A 16,776-nucleotide genomic window follows, 5' to 3' on the forward strand; every position below is an offset into this window, starting at 1 on the left:
TAGCGTTTTCCTCTTGAGGTATCTGAAGGAAATATTTAAAGGTAATTGTTTTAATTTTCTGGCTCCCTGGGATAGAAGTTAACAGTCTGAGCAAACAATAGGTTACCCAAAAAGCTTAAAAGGAAAATTTGGGAATAAAATTCCCATGGATAGAACTGTGAAAAACACTCATTTTCGCAGGGAACCAAGAAGTCCTCACACATGTGTAGAGTGCTGCCAATACCTAAATCTGTAATATTCCCCTGAAAGACCTAAAAAGAACCAAGCTCTCACCTGAAGTTGACATTTAGGCTCTAAGAAGAAAATTAAGGTTAACAAGTTGTCAAGTAATTGACTTAGCTGACCACAAGGCTACCCAGAAACTTCAGCGGCCAAACATGACAAAAAAAGACTACTACAAGGGCACCTCACTGGTCAGTTGGTAAAGCATGAGACTCCTGATATCAGGGTTGTGAGTTAGAGCCCCACATTGGGTAAAGAGATTACTTAAAAATAAAATCTGAGGGGTGTCTGGGTGGCTCACTAAGGGTCCAACTTGGCTCAGGTCATGATCTCAAGGTTCACAAGTTCAAGCCCCGCATAGGGTTCTGTGCGGACATCTCAGAGCCTGGAGCCTACTTCAGATTCTGTGTCTCCATCTCTCTCTCTCTGCCCCCCCCCCCCTTGTTCTCTATCTCTCAAAATAACTTAAAAAAAAAAAAAATCAGTAACAAAATAAAGCCAGGTAATTCCCAAACACGTAAAAATTAAACAACCTATTCTTATGGGTTGCAGGAAATTACAAAATACTTTCAGGTGAAAATGAAAACACACAATACCAAACTTAAAGCATTTCATAGGTAGAAATTCAAAGCCATAAACACCCCAATTAAACAGGAACAATCTCAAATGAAAAACCAAACTTTCCACCTTAATCAGGTTTAAAATGTTCAAACCAAATTCAAAATAAGGAAGGAAAATAATAAAGTTGACAGTTGGAATAAATGAAATGGAAAGTAGAAAAACAAGAGAAAAACAAAACAAAAAGTTGCTTCTCTGAAAAGGTCAACAAACTTGACATACGTTTATCCAAAATGACAAGAAATGGGTGGGGGAAAAGGGAGAAGAGATTCAAATACTAAAACCAGGAAGTGAAAGACAGGACTATTACTACCAACCTTAGAGAAATGAAGATGATAAAGATATAGTATGTAAGAACGGTATGCCAACAAGTGAGATAACCTAGGTGAAATGGACAAATTCATAGACAAACTGCTAACATTGATCCAAGGGGGGAAAAAAAAGAAAATATGCAGAGATACATAACAAGATATTGAATTAGTAATTAAAAACTACCACAAGAAAAAGCCTAACACCAGATGGATTCACTGCTAAATTCTATGAAACATCTAAAGAACTGTTACCAATCTTTCTCACAAAAATTAAGAGTTAAGAACACTTTACCAATTCATTGTATGAATCCAAGATTACCCTGATAATCAAAACCAGACAAAAACAACACAAGAAAACTACAAAACAATATCCCTTAGGAATATAGATACAAAAATGCTCACCAAATACTAGCAAATTGAATTCAGCAGCATATAAAAAGTATACATACACAAAGACTGAAGTGAAATTTATCCCAGGAATGCAGTATTTTTTAACATCCAAATTTCTATTAATATACTACAACAGAATAAAAAACAAAAACAAGATCTTCTCAAGAAAGGTAGACCAAAGTATCTGACAAAACACCTTAATGATAAAACAGGCTACTAACTAGAAGTAAAGGTTAAGGAAACCTCAACTGGAAGGGTATCTACGGAAACCCACAGCTAACATCACACTTGATGGTGAATAAGGAATACTTTCCTTATAAATTCAAGAACAAGACAAGAATGTCTGCTCTTGCCATTTCTATTCAACATTAGACTGAGGTTTACACTAGAGAAAATAAGCAAGAAAAAGATGGAAAAGGAAGAAATAAAATTCTATTTGCATATGACATGCCTTGTACAAAATATTTAACAATAAATACAATAAAACAAGTGTAAGACTTAAACACTGAAAATGAAAACATTCCTGAAAGGAATTAAAGACCTAAAAACATCTCAGATTCATGAATCGAAATACTTAGTATTTTAAGATGGCAATATTCCCCCAAAATGATGTAAAGATTCAACATTATCCCAGTGGGCTTCTTCATAACTTCGCAAAAATCAACAAGCTGATCCTAAAATTCACATGGGAATGCAAGGGACCCAAACAGCCAAAACAATACTAAAAAAAGAACAAAGTTGGAGGACTCGTATTTCCCAATTTCAAATCTCACTGAAAACCTATGGTACTGGCATAAGGATAGACATATACAGAACAAAGAATCCAGAAATAAAACCCATACATTATGGGCAACTTATTTTCCAAAAGACCATTTAAAAGAAAGACCAGTCTCTTCAAATGGTGTTGGGATGACTGAACTTCCTATGCAAAACAATGAAACTGGACCCCACCTCACATCATATACAAAAAAAAAAAAAAAAAAAAAATCCATTCAAATGGAAAGAATATGTATTTTGAGTATTGTACTCTAAACTTAAAACCACTGGATTATCTAAACTGCTGTCACTTACACTCATTCAACCCTTATTTTCCAAAACAAGTTATTCATAATCTAATTCCAGTACTAAACAGTCATATTTAAGCATGCTCTTCTTACCCTGCACAAGCTTGTAAACAGGCCAACATTGTTGCCAGAGTTTCTGGAGGAAGTTGAGCACTTTTGGGCTGATCTTTCTCTGGGGCAAGTCCACCCAAAATAGAAGGGCACCGTCTCTTTAAAAAAGTCATACATGCCTGGATAAAAGGCTCCTGGAAAATATAAAGTTTCTTGGTGTATCAGATATTGATCTTAATTGCTTTCAGATTTAAGATAAATTGCTTTCATATTAAAGACTATTAAAGACAGTATGACTAAAATCCACAATATAACATTCCACTGCCATTTAAAAAGGTTGTTTATTTAGCTATTTTAGGCATCAAAATTTAAGAGAAGTAACAAATGGGACAAATCCTGCTTACTCCATGCTCTCGAATTTTATCTGTGAGCCACTTGTCAAGTTTGAGGTATTCACGACGCGAAGCAAGTGCAGCAAGGTCAATAACAAAGGCAAATGGAGTACCATTTAGCAGCATTGACAAGGCCTAAAGCAAAAGAATATCAGAAACTGTAAGTCAAGCAATTAAGTATCTTTCTATCACTCTGTCCTATTTTGTTTCCTGCTTTTATTTTCACAAACAAGTCTAAACAAAACATTGCTAATATTTTCTTGGTCATATTTTTTTTAAAGCTTACTACAATTCAGTGCTGATTTAGTTCTTACTTAAAATAAGATCACATTTCAAAGGTGGGCATATGACTTGACCTCCAAAATAACTTTACCCTGTGTTTCTTAAAATAACTAAACCTAAATCAGAGCATACGATGCATGAAAAAGTATCCTTACTCCGTTTTTAAAAATCTAAAGTTGGGCTTATTCTAACCTAAGCACAACTGCAATATCAGTACTATGCACCTACTGGTCAAAGACATCAAGAATCAGAGACTATTTGTGAAAAGATTCCATTAATGTTAATGAAATCTGCAAAGGGTGTAAAACCCAACCAGTTTCTCCACAAATTATATCTCACAGATCTACATCTGAGGCCAGTTATCACTTGCTTTAAAATAGCCTTGCAACTACCATAGAAGACCAAACAAAATTCAGTCAAATGTAAACAATGAAAACATTTCTTACGTTTCCAAAACCACTGTTCCAATCCCTGTCTACTTACAAAGCAAAACTATAAAGCTCAACATAAGCTACCTAAGAGCTAGTTATATTTGATTATCCCTAAGGTATCTAGATAACATAAAAAGTCTGTTTTTTCATTAATAAATAAAAATGTCAGCCTGTCCCTCCGAGCTCACCTTCAAGTCCTGGGCCACATCAAGTATTCGAGACAATTTGGCCTGGTCATACTGCTCCCCTCGCATGTACCATTCTGCCATTGCATGCATGATAAGTTGGCGGATTGAGGGAGACTGTCCCTAAGAAAACAGGGGTTACATATCAATAATGCTAAACGTTTTCACAGGCACTAACATGAATGCCCAGCTAATTTTACTTGTTATATTTACAAAAAATTGAGGTGCATCAGTTCAAGCCTCAAGCAGTGACTGCAGTGACATTCTTTATAGGAAAGTCAAGTTATTTCCACATCTTCCAAATGAAAGCCTGTTCCTAAACCTTGGGTCATATAGTCATTCAATAAATGTACTTCTCCTATAAAACATAGGCCAATACATTTTCAAACAGATTATGGTGTGAACATGAGGGCACATGAAATTTGTTTAATTCCTTACTAAGTTATAAATTACTAGTCTATAGATTTAAAAAAGTAGTTTAAGGTAATCATTTCTCATGCTGCACAGTGTAGTGTTCAATCAGTATTTCTGGGAATGGTACTTGTACATTCTAAATCTACCTATTTTAACAAATAAGAATGTTCCTTTTTTTTTTTGGTGATTATTCAATTTCCTTTTTGTCCAGAAAACATCCTAGCTTTGAGAACTGATCTAAAGTTTTGCAGCTGAATGAAACCAACAGTCGTAGTTTAGCAATCGATTCTCATGGAAGCAATGGCAAGGCAATTGCTAGCACTGTATCTAAATCACTTTCCAGTAACTGTCTTGAGGCAACAGCAGGTTCAGGTGAAACAAGTATTCAACAAGAAGTGAGGAGACGCAGCTCCTTTCTACCTGCCCTTTGTACCTTATAGATGTGGTGAGAAAGACCTAAAAAGGTCTGGGCAGCAAACCTTGTAAATGGCTGCTAAACATTCTGTCAACTCTAAGTTTACCATGTAAGTTGAGTCCCTAGAAATGGAGGGCTGACTGACAGCATGGAACTAAAGCTAACATTTTTCATTTATAAATAAGAGTTTAATGTTTTAAAAGCACTTATATATAATGTAAACTACACTGAGAATGAAAATGGTTAAAGGAAAAAAAACAAAAACAAAAAACCAGCCAGAAAAGAAACTTGATGTAAAGTAGTTGATGACTGCTTTTCTACCCGCCTAAGCTTCTCCATTTGTTATTATTAAAAATACAGGCTAGTGGGAGCAGGGGGAGGTGCAATGGACAAGAAAATATTTACATGTTACAAATTAGGGAAGGAAAGCAGCACAGGACTTAAAAGTCATTGCAGCAGAAACTAAAATAAAATTTAGATGCTGAATTTGGATAAAATAGAAGATGTCAAATTGACCTGTGATCTTCTCCCATTTACAGTTAAAAAGTGACAGGAGTACCTTCTGCTTCCACGATAAATAATTAAGCTCATTACTGTTACCAAATCATAGTGGTGCCCTAGTAGTGTGGAGCTTTCATGATATTGATTTTTTAACTGCCTTCTTATTCTTTAAAGTTTTATACTTTAACACCCACATGATGCTAAAAGATAAAATAGGCTTCATGAAAGTGCAACTTTTCCAAAGTGTCATATTCAAGATTGACAATTTAGTTTGAACATCTTCCACAGAATGTCAAATATTAAGACAAAGAAATATTCATGTCTTACCTGCCCATGCCACGCATAGTGCAAAATAATAGCAGAGTTAGGATGGTTTCCGAGGAAAATTGGCATCAGAGTGGAGATGAGCTCATGGCGCAAGGTGTGCCAAGAGGTGTTGATCTGTAGTAAGGCCAATACCAGCATGTCTGGACAGTGTTTAATAGGGAAGCTGAAGAGCTGTTTAACTTGCTCATATTGCCCCACCTCTGCAAGCCTCAGAAGAGATTCAATCAAATCCAAGCTCTTCCTAACAAGAATGGAAGTAAGATACTCTGTCAATGAAAACATAAGTATACAAAAATCCATTTTCCAAATAAGTCATACCAACTATCATGACAAAACTGAGGGGTCATCTATTAATATTTGAAAAATATTTAAATAGTGTTCATATTAAAATTATATACTAGTATATCACACTAATTTCAGAGATAGTCCAAGTTGACAGTAAGTGGAGAGGCAACACTACAGACCACTGACATAATCATGGATCCTTCTTATCAAGGAGGTATCATTGAAGATTTTTGTGATTAGCGTGTAAAATAGAAGCAAACAACATCACAGAGTTTAGAAATGCTCAAAAATGGAAAATACAAACATTGACCTAATTTATACACTGAAAAATTTTACACAAAAATACAGCTGGACACTTACTTTGATAATGAAAAGGTATAACTTCAGTGCCCCCTGATATCACCCAAGTTCAGAGGTCCACACATCTCATATGCATTATTCTTGCCCCAAGAAGCTGAAAGTGGTTGACTTTAATCAAACATCAAAATTTTACTCTACCCATAGTGCATGAAAACTATGGAGACAGAGATCAAACTAAATGCCATCAGGAAACATATACCCCATACTATGGGGTATTCTAAAGGAGAAATGATCCGATTACTTCATCAATCAATGGCAAAAGTTATATTTATTTCTAAAGTTTATTTCTGAGAGAGAGTACGGGGAGGCAGAGGATCCAAACACAGCCTCAGCACTGACACCAGCAAGCCCAAAGCAGGGCTCGAACTCACAAACCATGAGATCATGTCCTGAGCCAAAGTCAGACACTCAACTAAGCATCCCAGTCACCCCTAAAAGTTATTATTTTAAAAAAGAAGAGAAAAGGAAGACTTACAGAATAAACTATATGAACCCTGTTTGGACTCTTACTCATACAAACTGTTAAAAGACAATTTTGAGACAGACTTGAATGTACAGCTATGTTAAGGAACTGTTAAATTTAATATGACATTTTAGTTTCACAAAATAAACACTGCTATATACATTAGACTTAACAGAAAAAAAAAAAATCAATCAAGCCTACAGATACAATTTTGCTAGCACCTGGGAAAAGGATACACTTTCTTTTTTTTTAAGATTCATTATTTTTGAGACAAAGAGAGAATCCCAACCAGGCTCCGTGCATTCAGTACAGAGCCCGATACAGGGCTCAAACTCACAAACCATGAGATCATGATCCAAGCCAAAATCAAGGTTGTATGCTCAACCAACTGAGCCATCCAGGTGCCCCAAGGACACATTTTAGAACAAACTACTGCTTGGGGTCAATCTTTCAGAACAGGGATCAGCAAACTGCATCCACAGACCAACCTCACCCACTGCCTATTTCACGAAATGTTTTCTGAGAGCGCTACATCTGTATTTATACTGTGCTACAATAAAGAGCTTATTAAGTACTTGCTACAGGAGACTATATGGTCAGAAAACCCAGATGTTAACTAAATCTTCACAGGAAAAGTTTATCATCTCTTCTTGACTTTAGAAGAACTGGAAATATCAAAAGGGCTTTAAACTGCCCTAAAAAACCCACCCATAGCCCCCAAAATGCAGAGAATCATCTGTTCCGTGTCAGAAAAGGATCTCAGAAAACTTGAGTTAGGAAGAAGAGATAAGAAACATAAAGTAGTACCTTTGGGGAGCAATCAAGCCCATGTCCCCTCTGTTGAGTAAGTGTGTTAGAGTGTGTTAGAGTGTTTGAGAGAAGGGGGTGGGGGGAGAGGGAGAGAGGGAGAGAGGGAGAGAGTATGTGTAGTGTGTAGTGTGTGTGTGTGTGTGTGTGTGTGTGTGTGTGTGTGTGTGTGTGTGTGTGTGTGTATTTCAACAGTAATGGAAGTACTTTCACCATCCTTACCTCATATTCCTAGAGAGGAGTGACTTGAGTTCCAGGAGAAATGTACTGGGCCAAAGTCTGATTCTCCCTCAGAAATTAGGAATTGGAACTCAAATAAACTAGGTAATTTAGCTGAAAGGATTAGAATGGATGGTTTGGCCATCTTGAGCTACTTACAAAGGAAAGAAAGCAAGTAAATCTGTAGGCAGAAGAAAAGGATCTAATCTAAAGAAGAAGTACAAACCTCTTTTCCAATATTTGACAGTTTCAGAGAATACCCAGTGGCAGACCTTAGAGAGGAAAAAATGTAACTATCTAGTGACAATGGGACTAAAATTAGATTTTTATCCATTAACACCCATCTAAAAATTTAAAGTCGGCTCACTAAAAATACTGTTTCAGTAAAACCTTTTAACTATGTAGTTGCTCCCTATTAATTTTCTACTGCAAAAAAGCACAAGTTATCCTTTCAAGAAACGCTAGAGGAGAGTGTTTACCATGTGGCAATTTCTCGATTGTCATCCTCTGGTGGTGCTTTCAGAATATCGGTGGCAACCGTATGACAGGGATAGTCAGCAAAACAGAAGATCTCTGGATTTATAAGGGAATGCTGAATAAAAGAGAGCTGGAACAAGAGGAAAAAAGTCCTTACTACCATAAATGACTGCAAATGCTATGAAAATCTGAAACATTTTCATTCAGCTAATCTCAATCTTAAGGTTACTAGAATGACAATTTCCCTTTAAAACATTAACTTTCTGCTCTTTTGAAGCCACAGACAATTCAAACAGATGAAAGGTAAGAGATAAAATGGTGTTGGAGACAAATAGTTGGGGAAACGGTTTGCTTCACTTAGTTTGATTAGTACTAAAGTACGATAAACCAAGATAATAATCCTTCCAAAACTGACAGTCTCTGCTATTCTGAACTACACAAAACAAATTCTATTTTAAAAGAATGTTTTAATCAATGGACAGATGGCACTACATAAGGAATAAGTCATTATGTGCTTCCTCTTCCAAAGCTACACACCATCAGCTCACCTGGCCTTCTGCATGTTTCCAAGGTCTATATATGAGGTCGACTGGGAACACTTCCATTCCTAGACCCCTCTGAATGCCATAAACCACATTATGAAGTCCTTTACTATCACGAATTTGAAATCCAGGATGGTCCAGTTCGTAAGTTACTTCCTTGAAATTCAAACTCGGGTTCTAAAACAGAAAAACATTTCAAAATCGAATGAATGAACAAAAACTGTAAACATTTTTATGCTTTATCCAAAGAGCCAAATTAAATCTGAAATTAAATTAAAATGTTCTAATTATAAACTCAAAATAATCATTATCTGGCATTTCTAGAGACTTAGAAAAGTAAATACTTCATATTCAAAATAAACCAGCTTTTCTAGCGAGGCACTCCAACCTTTCAGCTCATGACATATTTCTGACTATGGGAGTATGTAAAAGGGAACTCTCTCTTCCCATACTTAGTTCAACTAACACTCCCATCCCAGTCTGGCAAAACTCTTAAATCAATGACTCGGTTTTAAGCCAAGATTCTACTAACTTGGAACAAAGTAGCAAAGGTAAATCAATTATCCCAAATACCATTATTTTTAAAAAGGAATTTTTAAGTTTATCTTTTGAGACACAGAGAGAGACAGGGCCAGCTTGGGAAGGGCAGAGAGTGAGGGAGAGAGAAACCCAAGCAAGGTTCCATGCCATCCACACAGAGCCCACGTGACTCAAGCTCACAAACTATGAGATCATGGCATGAGCCAAGATGAAGAGTTGGATGCTTACCCAACTGAGCTACCCAGGTGCCCCTCCCCAAACACCATTCTTAATTAACTAAAGATCTCCCCAGAAAGTATACCAATTGTTATCAGGAAAAGTGGTTTAAATTCTTTATGTCAAAATGATTGAAAATTCCATTGAAAAAACGTTCTATGAAAAGGTACTCAAAAAAAATCAGTATGAGACTCCTTAAGAAAACACAAAGCAAAGTTAACTAGTTTATAGAAGATAATTTACCACTCTGCACAAAGTACTAAGTTTATTTTATGCTTAAGAAGAAAGAGGCTTTGTATTTAAAACTCTTTGTATTTAAAACTCTTCAAAGCATCATGGTCAGTTTAGTTTTGCTCCAAGGTGACCCCTTTCAAGTCATGAAGACATTAATGCTTGCTTGTTATAAAAGTAACAGTACAGGGACGCCTGGGGGGCTCAATCATTTGAGGGTCCGAATCTTGACTTCAGCTCAGGTCATGATCTCAAAGTTCGTGGTTATCAAGCCTTGCGTGGGGCTCTGCACCAACAGCACGGAAACTACTTGGGATTGTCTCTCTCCTCTCTCTCTGCCTCTCTCCCAACTAACTTATTCTCTCTCTCTAAATAAATACACTTAAGAAAAAAGCAACGGTACAAACACAAACTTCAAATTAAGTACTCAATCCAAGCCAACAAGAGCACTGAGAAAATAAGATTGTTTTTCTTTCTAAAATTTGCTTCAATGACTGTGACAGAACAGAACCATTAATGTACTATTAAATAGCCTTATCATAGAGATGAATTTGGTAAATCCACAGGCTAGTTTGGTAAAACTGTAAGAATCCTGTGGTTTCTTCCACTCGTTGGTGAGCAATGGAGAAAAAAAATCATTGACCCAAAATGTATCTGAAATGGTTTCCTGCTCCTGTCTACAAAAAATGTACAGAATGGGCACCTGGGTGGTTCAGTTGGTTAAGCATCCAACTTCGACTCAGGTCATGATCTCATAGTTTTTGAGGTCAAGCCCCACATCGGGTTTACGCTAAAAGCACGGAGCCTGTTTCTCCCCCCCACCCCACCCCCGCCCTACTCATGCTCGCTCTCTCAAAAATAAATGTTAAATTAAAAAAAAAATTTAATGTACATTTTTTTTAAAGTACAAAAAACCCTAATATATGAGAAGAAAAAAGAAGAAGGAAGAAAACAGGTTACTAACTCAAGTGTTCAAACCCACAGTGTAGGCACTCCATTTTATAGCCTTTTACAGTCTCTGAAAACAGAAAATAGGTTCAGATAACATGAAAATACTGTCCTTGTCTGCAATTTTTAAAGAGAAATTATTTTCAGTAGGGCAATATATTTTCAAAAGGGTAATAAAGTACAATAATGAAACTACTGAGTGAAAAGGGCATGTTCTTCACTTTTGCATAACAACCACAGAATAAAAGCAACAGTAACTAGTGTATCTGTACATGATGAAACTATGGCTGTATTCTGCTTTTCATTTTCCAAATTTTCTGCCATGATCAAGTATTATTTTATCCTATTACTAAAGGAAAATAGGTCTGAACACTGTGACTCCACCTACTACTAAGAAAAATTTAAAGATCCATAATGTTAATAGTAAGGTAATACAGACAACCGTAACCCAACTCTATCTATAAGTTACAAACATGGAAAATTAAAACGGAGGCTTAGGATAGCTAAATGACCTGACACAAAGAATGTTATAAGTATGTATATGTAGTCTTTAATGTTATATTTTGTTCCTTGACATTTTATGAATGAGACTAAAGATATTACACCTTGACTGCACTATTCTCCCAATGACTAAATTTCATCACTCCCTTTCAAAATTTCCAAGTTTCATTCCTACATATTTTATTTAAGCATTTTAATATTTTAGGAGAAGTACTTTATCTGGGGGCCAATTATTTAGTTTGTGGATATTCTAGAAGTGAAAGTCGTTAAGGGAAGTATGGATTTTTATTATCCTTACCCACCACAAAAAAAGATAGCAAGATTTCTGTTGCACTTCCCAGAAAATTTTCAGAAGGCCTCCTTTCTTGGTAATTCTTTATACAATTATTACTATGAAATAAAGCTGTCCCTCCAAACTAACCACACCAGGACTCTACCAAATCACCTCAGTAGTATCACTGAGAACTGCGCAGCAACAACTCCTAATGAACAAAACTGGTATTTGATTATAAACTATCTCCAGTACATAATCATCTTGGACACTTCATTACTTTGGAGCCAATGAAGTCAGGAACACCAAAACACTATGGCTTATTCAGCAGAATTTTATTTGTTACAGTTTGCTTTCTTTGGGCTACATCATATTAACATAATGAATATAAAATCATGATTACATGTACTCACCAGTTCTTTGAGAACATCAATCAAGACTTCTACATTCCACGTGTGTGCCTGTGCTCCGTCACTTTTATCTTTTCCATCACTCCAGATCCCACTGCCAGGAGCAGAGATACTCTGTACAAGTAAAATTTGAATTAAACAAAACCAACTACTTAATGTGTTCAGCTCTGGTTGGTAGAACAATCAATCATACCGTAATTTAATAAATAAAGAGGGCAGGATATTAATTCAAATTGTATAATAGTTGACTTCTACACTTACCTGTAATGGAATTCCATCTGTCAATCCTGAATGAGTTCGAGCCATCATTCCCAAAACCCTGGCAACCTGGGCAGCTGTAACCTCCCGGACACCAAACTGCATGATTATATTGCGACATTCTTCAATACTGAAACAGAAAATAAACTTCAGAAAAATGTTTCCACCCTTCATACCAAAGATAAGAAATGCTAATATAAAATAATCCTTAAGTGAAATCCTTAGACTTTTACTAATACCAGCTTGGTTCCATGTTACTTTTATATAGCTAGGAATATAAAAACCACCTATGTAACTAAGAAAATGGGAAAGCTTTCTTTCCTTTTTGCTGTATCTATATTACAAGGTAGATATGAGCTGAATCTATCATGGCAACCATTTCGTAACGTATGTAAATCAAAACCATCAGGCTATATGCTTAAACTTGTACAGTGATGGATATCAACTATTTCTCAGTAAACCTAGAGAGAAAAAGGAAAATGGCAGAAGTTTAAAAGATCAGTGGAAGAGGGGCGCCTGGGTGGCTCAGTCATTTAAGCGTCTGACTTGTGATTTTGGCTCAGGTCATGATCTCACATTCATGAGATGGAGCCGCATGTCCAACTGTGCACTGACAATGTGGAGCCTGCTTGAGATTCTCTCTCCCTCTTTCTCTCTGCCACATTCCTGCTCGCAAGCTCTCTCTCAAAATAAACATAAAAAAAAAAAAATCAGTGGAATAAAGTATGAGCCAAGAGTAATGATTATTTTTCACAAGACAAATAAAATTAACTTCTTCCATCTTCAACATGAATCAAGTTACTCTTTAAAATACTGATACTCGAGGGGCGCCTGGGTGGCTCAGTCAGTTGGGCGGCCGACTTTGGCTCAGGTCGTGATCTCGCGGTCCGTGAATTCAACCCCCGCGTCGGGCTCTGTGCTGGCAGCTCGGAGCCTGCTTCGGATTCTGTGTCTCCCTCTCTCTCTGACCCTCCCCCCATTCATGCTCTGTCTCAAAAATAAATAAACGTTAAAAAAAAAATTTTTTTTTAAATAAAAAAATAAATAAAATACTGATACTCGAGGGGTGCCTGGGTGGGCTTGGTGGGCTCAGTGGGTTAAGCGTCCAACATCGGCTCAGGTCATGGTCTCGCAGTTCATGGGTTCGAGCCCCACGTCGGACTCTGTGCTGACAGCACGGAGCCTGGAGCCCGCTTTGGAATCTGTGACTCCCTCTCTCTCTACCCCTCCCATGCTAATGCTCTCTGTCTCTCAAAAAATAAATAATCGTTAAAAAAATTTTTTTAAAATGCTGATACTCAGTGTGGGGGAGGGGCTGCCTGGGTGGCTCAGTTGGTTAAGTGCCCAACTCTTGGTTTCGGCTTAGATCATGACCTCATGGTTTGTGGGTTCGAGTCCCACACATCAGGCTCTGTGCTGACGGTGCAGAGCCTGCCTGGATTCTCTTTCTCCCTCCCCAACTTGTACTGTCTCTCCCGAAATAAACAAACTTCTAGAAATACATACATACATAAATATAAAATACTAATAACACAGGGGACCTAGCTGGCTCATTCAGGAAAGCACAGGATTCTTATTAATCTCAGGGTCATGAGTTTGAGCTCCACGTTAGGTGTAGAGATTACTTAAATAAAGTTTTAAAATAAAATAAAATACTGATACTCAAGGTGAGTTTGATTATTCTGGTATGAACATGGCCTTGAAAATGTACCCTAACTTTGCTACTTTACACCTTGAAGTTTAACTAAACAAGTTTTATGCCAGGCACATACACATACCCACAAACACATTTTCAAAAATAAATGTAGATTTGGTTTGTATGAAGAGTTTTTAAAACATTAAAAGCTGGGGCACAAGGGTGGCTCAGTCAGTTGAGCATCCAACTTTGGTTTCAGGGCATGATCTCACGGTTCATGAGTTCAAACCCTGCACAAGGCTCACTGCTATTAGCAAAGAGCCTGCTTCAGATCCTCTGTCCCTCCCCTGCTGTCTCTGCCCCACCCCTGTTCATACTCTCTCGCTCTCAAAAATAAACAAACATTAAAAAAAAAAAAATTAAAAGCTACATTTAAAGTAAAAGCAAAGCATATTAATATCTTTAATTCCACTCAGGAAAATAATGACAATCCACTTTATCAAGTCCTGAGTGCTACCAAAAGGGTGAAACTATCTCCTTTGGGGCCCTTCACAAGTGAGAAAAACATTCAAGAGGAGGCTATAAAACAGGGAGAAAAGGAAGGTTGTAGAAAAGGAAGGTACAGTGGGGATTTGAAGGTTCAGGGAGGGAAGAGAAAGTTAAACTCATGAGGTAGGAAATGATACAATTTCCATAAACACTTGCCTCAATGATCTCTCTCCCCCAAAAGCTAAAAATGTCTATCCTAGCAACCAGGTTAGGAACCTATGATTTCTAAATTTGGGAAACTAGAGATAGAGAAAGAGATAGAAATTTAGCCACCATGATATTTACAGCTGTCACCAAAACTAGTAGAGGCATATCTCGGAGATTTTGTAGATTCACTTCCAGACCACTGCAATAAAGCCAAATGAATTTTTTGATTTCCCAGCATGTATGTTTACACTATACTGTAGTCTATCAAGTGTGCAACAGCATTAGGTCTAAACAAAATGTACATACCTTAATTAAAAAAATACTTTTTGCTGAAAATTGCTAACCATCACCTGAGCTTTTGGTTGAGTTATAGATAACCATAATAAATACAGTATGAAACACTTTGAAATACTGTGAGAAATTATCAAAATGTGACAGAGACACAAAGTAAGCACGTTATTGGAAAAATAGTGCCAACAGACTTCCTCAACACAGGGTTGCCACAAACCTTCAATTTGTAAAAAGTGCAGTATCTGCAAAGCACAACAAAGTGAAGCACAGCAAAACGAGGTATGCCTATATGTGGAAGATTAAATTTGGAAGTAAAATTCTTAAGAGGCAAAGATAATAGCACATTAAGTAATGTTAGCAACTTGCCTTAAATAATTACATCATATTTGGCACAGGAGTAAACAGAAGTTTAGTGTATCTTACTACCAACCTTGCACAAAAGCCATAGCCTACTTCCTGCATGAAATCAGCCAAGGAACTCTCCATCATGGTTTTAGCTACCCCTCCGGAATCAGGCAGGATCCTGTCCATTAGAATGTCCCGTTTTTCAGGGTATAAAAGTGGTGCAAGCACCACGGGACAGCGTTCCTGAGGAAAATCTGAAGGAGGAAAAGATTGTAATTGCTAAACTGATGAAAAACAAACTATTCTCATTTACTGTCTTTAAAAGCCCCCAAATCTGAATCTTCCACAAGTTCATGTTCAAAGGTTATTCAGTTTTTTCCAATCCAGCTAGCCCAAGTTACAACTTTAACACCGACTCCAAAATTTGAATGTTTGCTCATCACAAAAATTGCTCAAGTATATTTGTTAAGTTTTTATGCTAGGATCCCAATATCTGGTGGCCAATTCACATCCTAAATATTACTTTAAAATTTCACAAGATTAACTATCAGTTCTCATACAAAGAAAGCATCAGAGACCATTGAAATATCATTGTCTATTTGTTTCATTGATAAGAAAACTCATCACTGAGAAAGTTAATGCAGTTTAAAATTCAGGTATTTAAACATCAGAAAGCAAAGTAACAGTGGAAATGGACAGTGGTTAGTTTATCATCAAGACTTGTTTTAGGGATGCCTGGGTGGCTCAGTCAGTTAAAAGTGGTGATCTCACGGAGTTTGAGCCCCACATCAGGCTTCATGTTGGTAGCGTTGAGCCTGCTTGGGATTCTCTCTCTGCCACCCCTTCTCTCAAAAATAAATAAATCAACTTTTAAAAAAATATTTAAAAAAAAAAGATTTGTTTCAAAAAGACTACTTATATCTCTAAAAGAAAGATCGGAGAAAAGAAGAATGGCAACAATAGAAGCCAAGAGTTCTCTTAGCATAGCATTTCAAATAGCCAGATAGGCAAAGTGGGTATATCAATAATGACCAATTTTCTTAAGTAAAAAGAACATGTCACCACAGTGTAGTCTCCATCACCCTAAGGGAGAAAAAAGACTACATGGAAATATACCAAGTCTTAACCGAGACTGTATCTACATAACAATATTACTATAGTTATGTTCATTTTATACCTTTCCTATGAGGCTTTAACTTTCATATTTAAAATTACAATTTACTTCCTTAAAAAATTACCAACTTATAGATAAATCATGATCTTCACTTATGTTCTAAAATCCTTGTCACGAAATCATCTTTTGTAGGCAACAGACACTCCTTTACCTCTGCGCAGCGTCTTAAGAAAAGCGTCTATTTGTTCCTGTCCAACTCCAAAGGCTCCCTTCTGCCCAAAGAGGAGATGGGAGAGGAGGAGATGTAGGACCTCTATTGCTATATCTTGGAAGCCACCTTCTTGATTTCCACTGACGTCTGCGTCAATGTAAGAACGCAGAAGATCAGGAAGCTTCTGTTTGATAAACTGGGCAGCTAAAAGTCAGGTAAACCAAAAATCACAAGTTACTTTAACACCACAATGGGTAAAGAGCCACATCAGAACACAGATGACCATCATTCTTATTCACCAACTCACCCTTCACCCTCTAATATTTTCACAGTTCTAGGTGGCAAGTATAAA

General features: G+C 36.8%; 1 protein-coding gene across 8 annotated transcripts in view; it reads right to left on the bottom strand.

Annotated features, from left to right (window-relative positions):
• The window catches only part of CNOT1 (CCR4-NOT transcription complex subunit 1), a 99,153-nt gene that overhangs the window by 38,426 nt on the left and 43,951 nt on the right, over positions 1-16,776 (bottom strand). For all 8 annotated transcript variants that reach the window (XM_049622365.1, XM_049622369.1, XM_049622366.1 and 5 more), the window contains exons 7-16: positions 16,425-16,628; positions 15,185-15,353; positions 12,135-12,261; positions 11,877-11,987; positions 8,763-8,933; positions 8,217-8,344; positions 5,604-5,844; positions 3,950-4,069; positions 3,061-3,183; positions 2,699-2,850 (exon numbers count right to left, since the gene is read on the bottom strand). In XM_049622365.1, the coding sequence (XP_049478322.1) occupies positions 2,699-2,850; positions 3,061-3,183; positions 3,950-4,069; positions 5,604-5,844; positions 8,217-8,344; positions 8,763-8,933; positions 11,877-11,987; positions 12,135-12,261; positions 15,185-15,353; positions 16,425-16,628 (1,546 nt within the window). The remainder of the gene's footprint in view (positions 1-2,698; positions 2,851-3,060; positions 3,184-3,949; positions 4,070-5,603; positions 5,845-8,216; positions 8,345-8,762; positions 8,934-11,876; positions 11,988-12,134; positions 12,262-15,184; positions 15,354-16,424; positions 16,629-16,776) is intronic.

This window comes from Panthera uncia (assembly GCF_023721935.1).
Source record: "Panthera uncia isolate 11264 chromosome E2 unlocalized genomic scaffold, Puncia_PCG_1.0 HiC_scaffold_19, whole genome shotgun sequence".
In the NCBI taxonomy this organism is placed as follows: domain Eukaryota; kingdom Metazoa; phylum Chordata; class Mammalia; order Carnivora; family Felidae; genus Panthera; species Panthera uncia.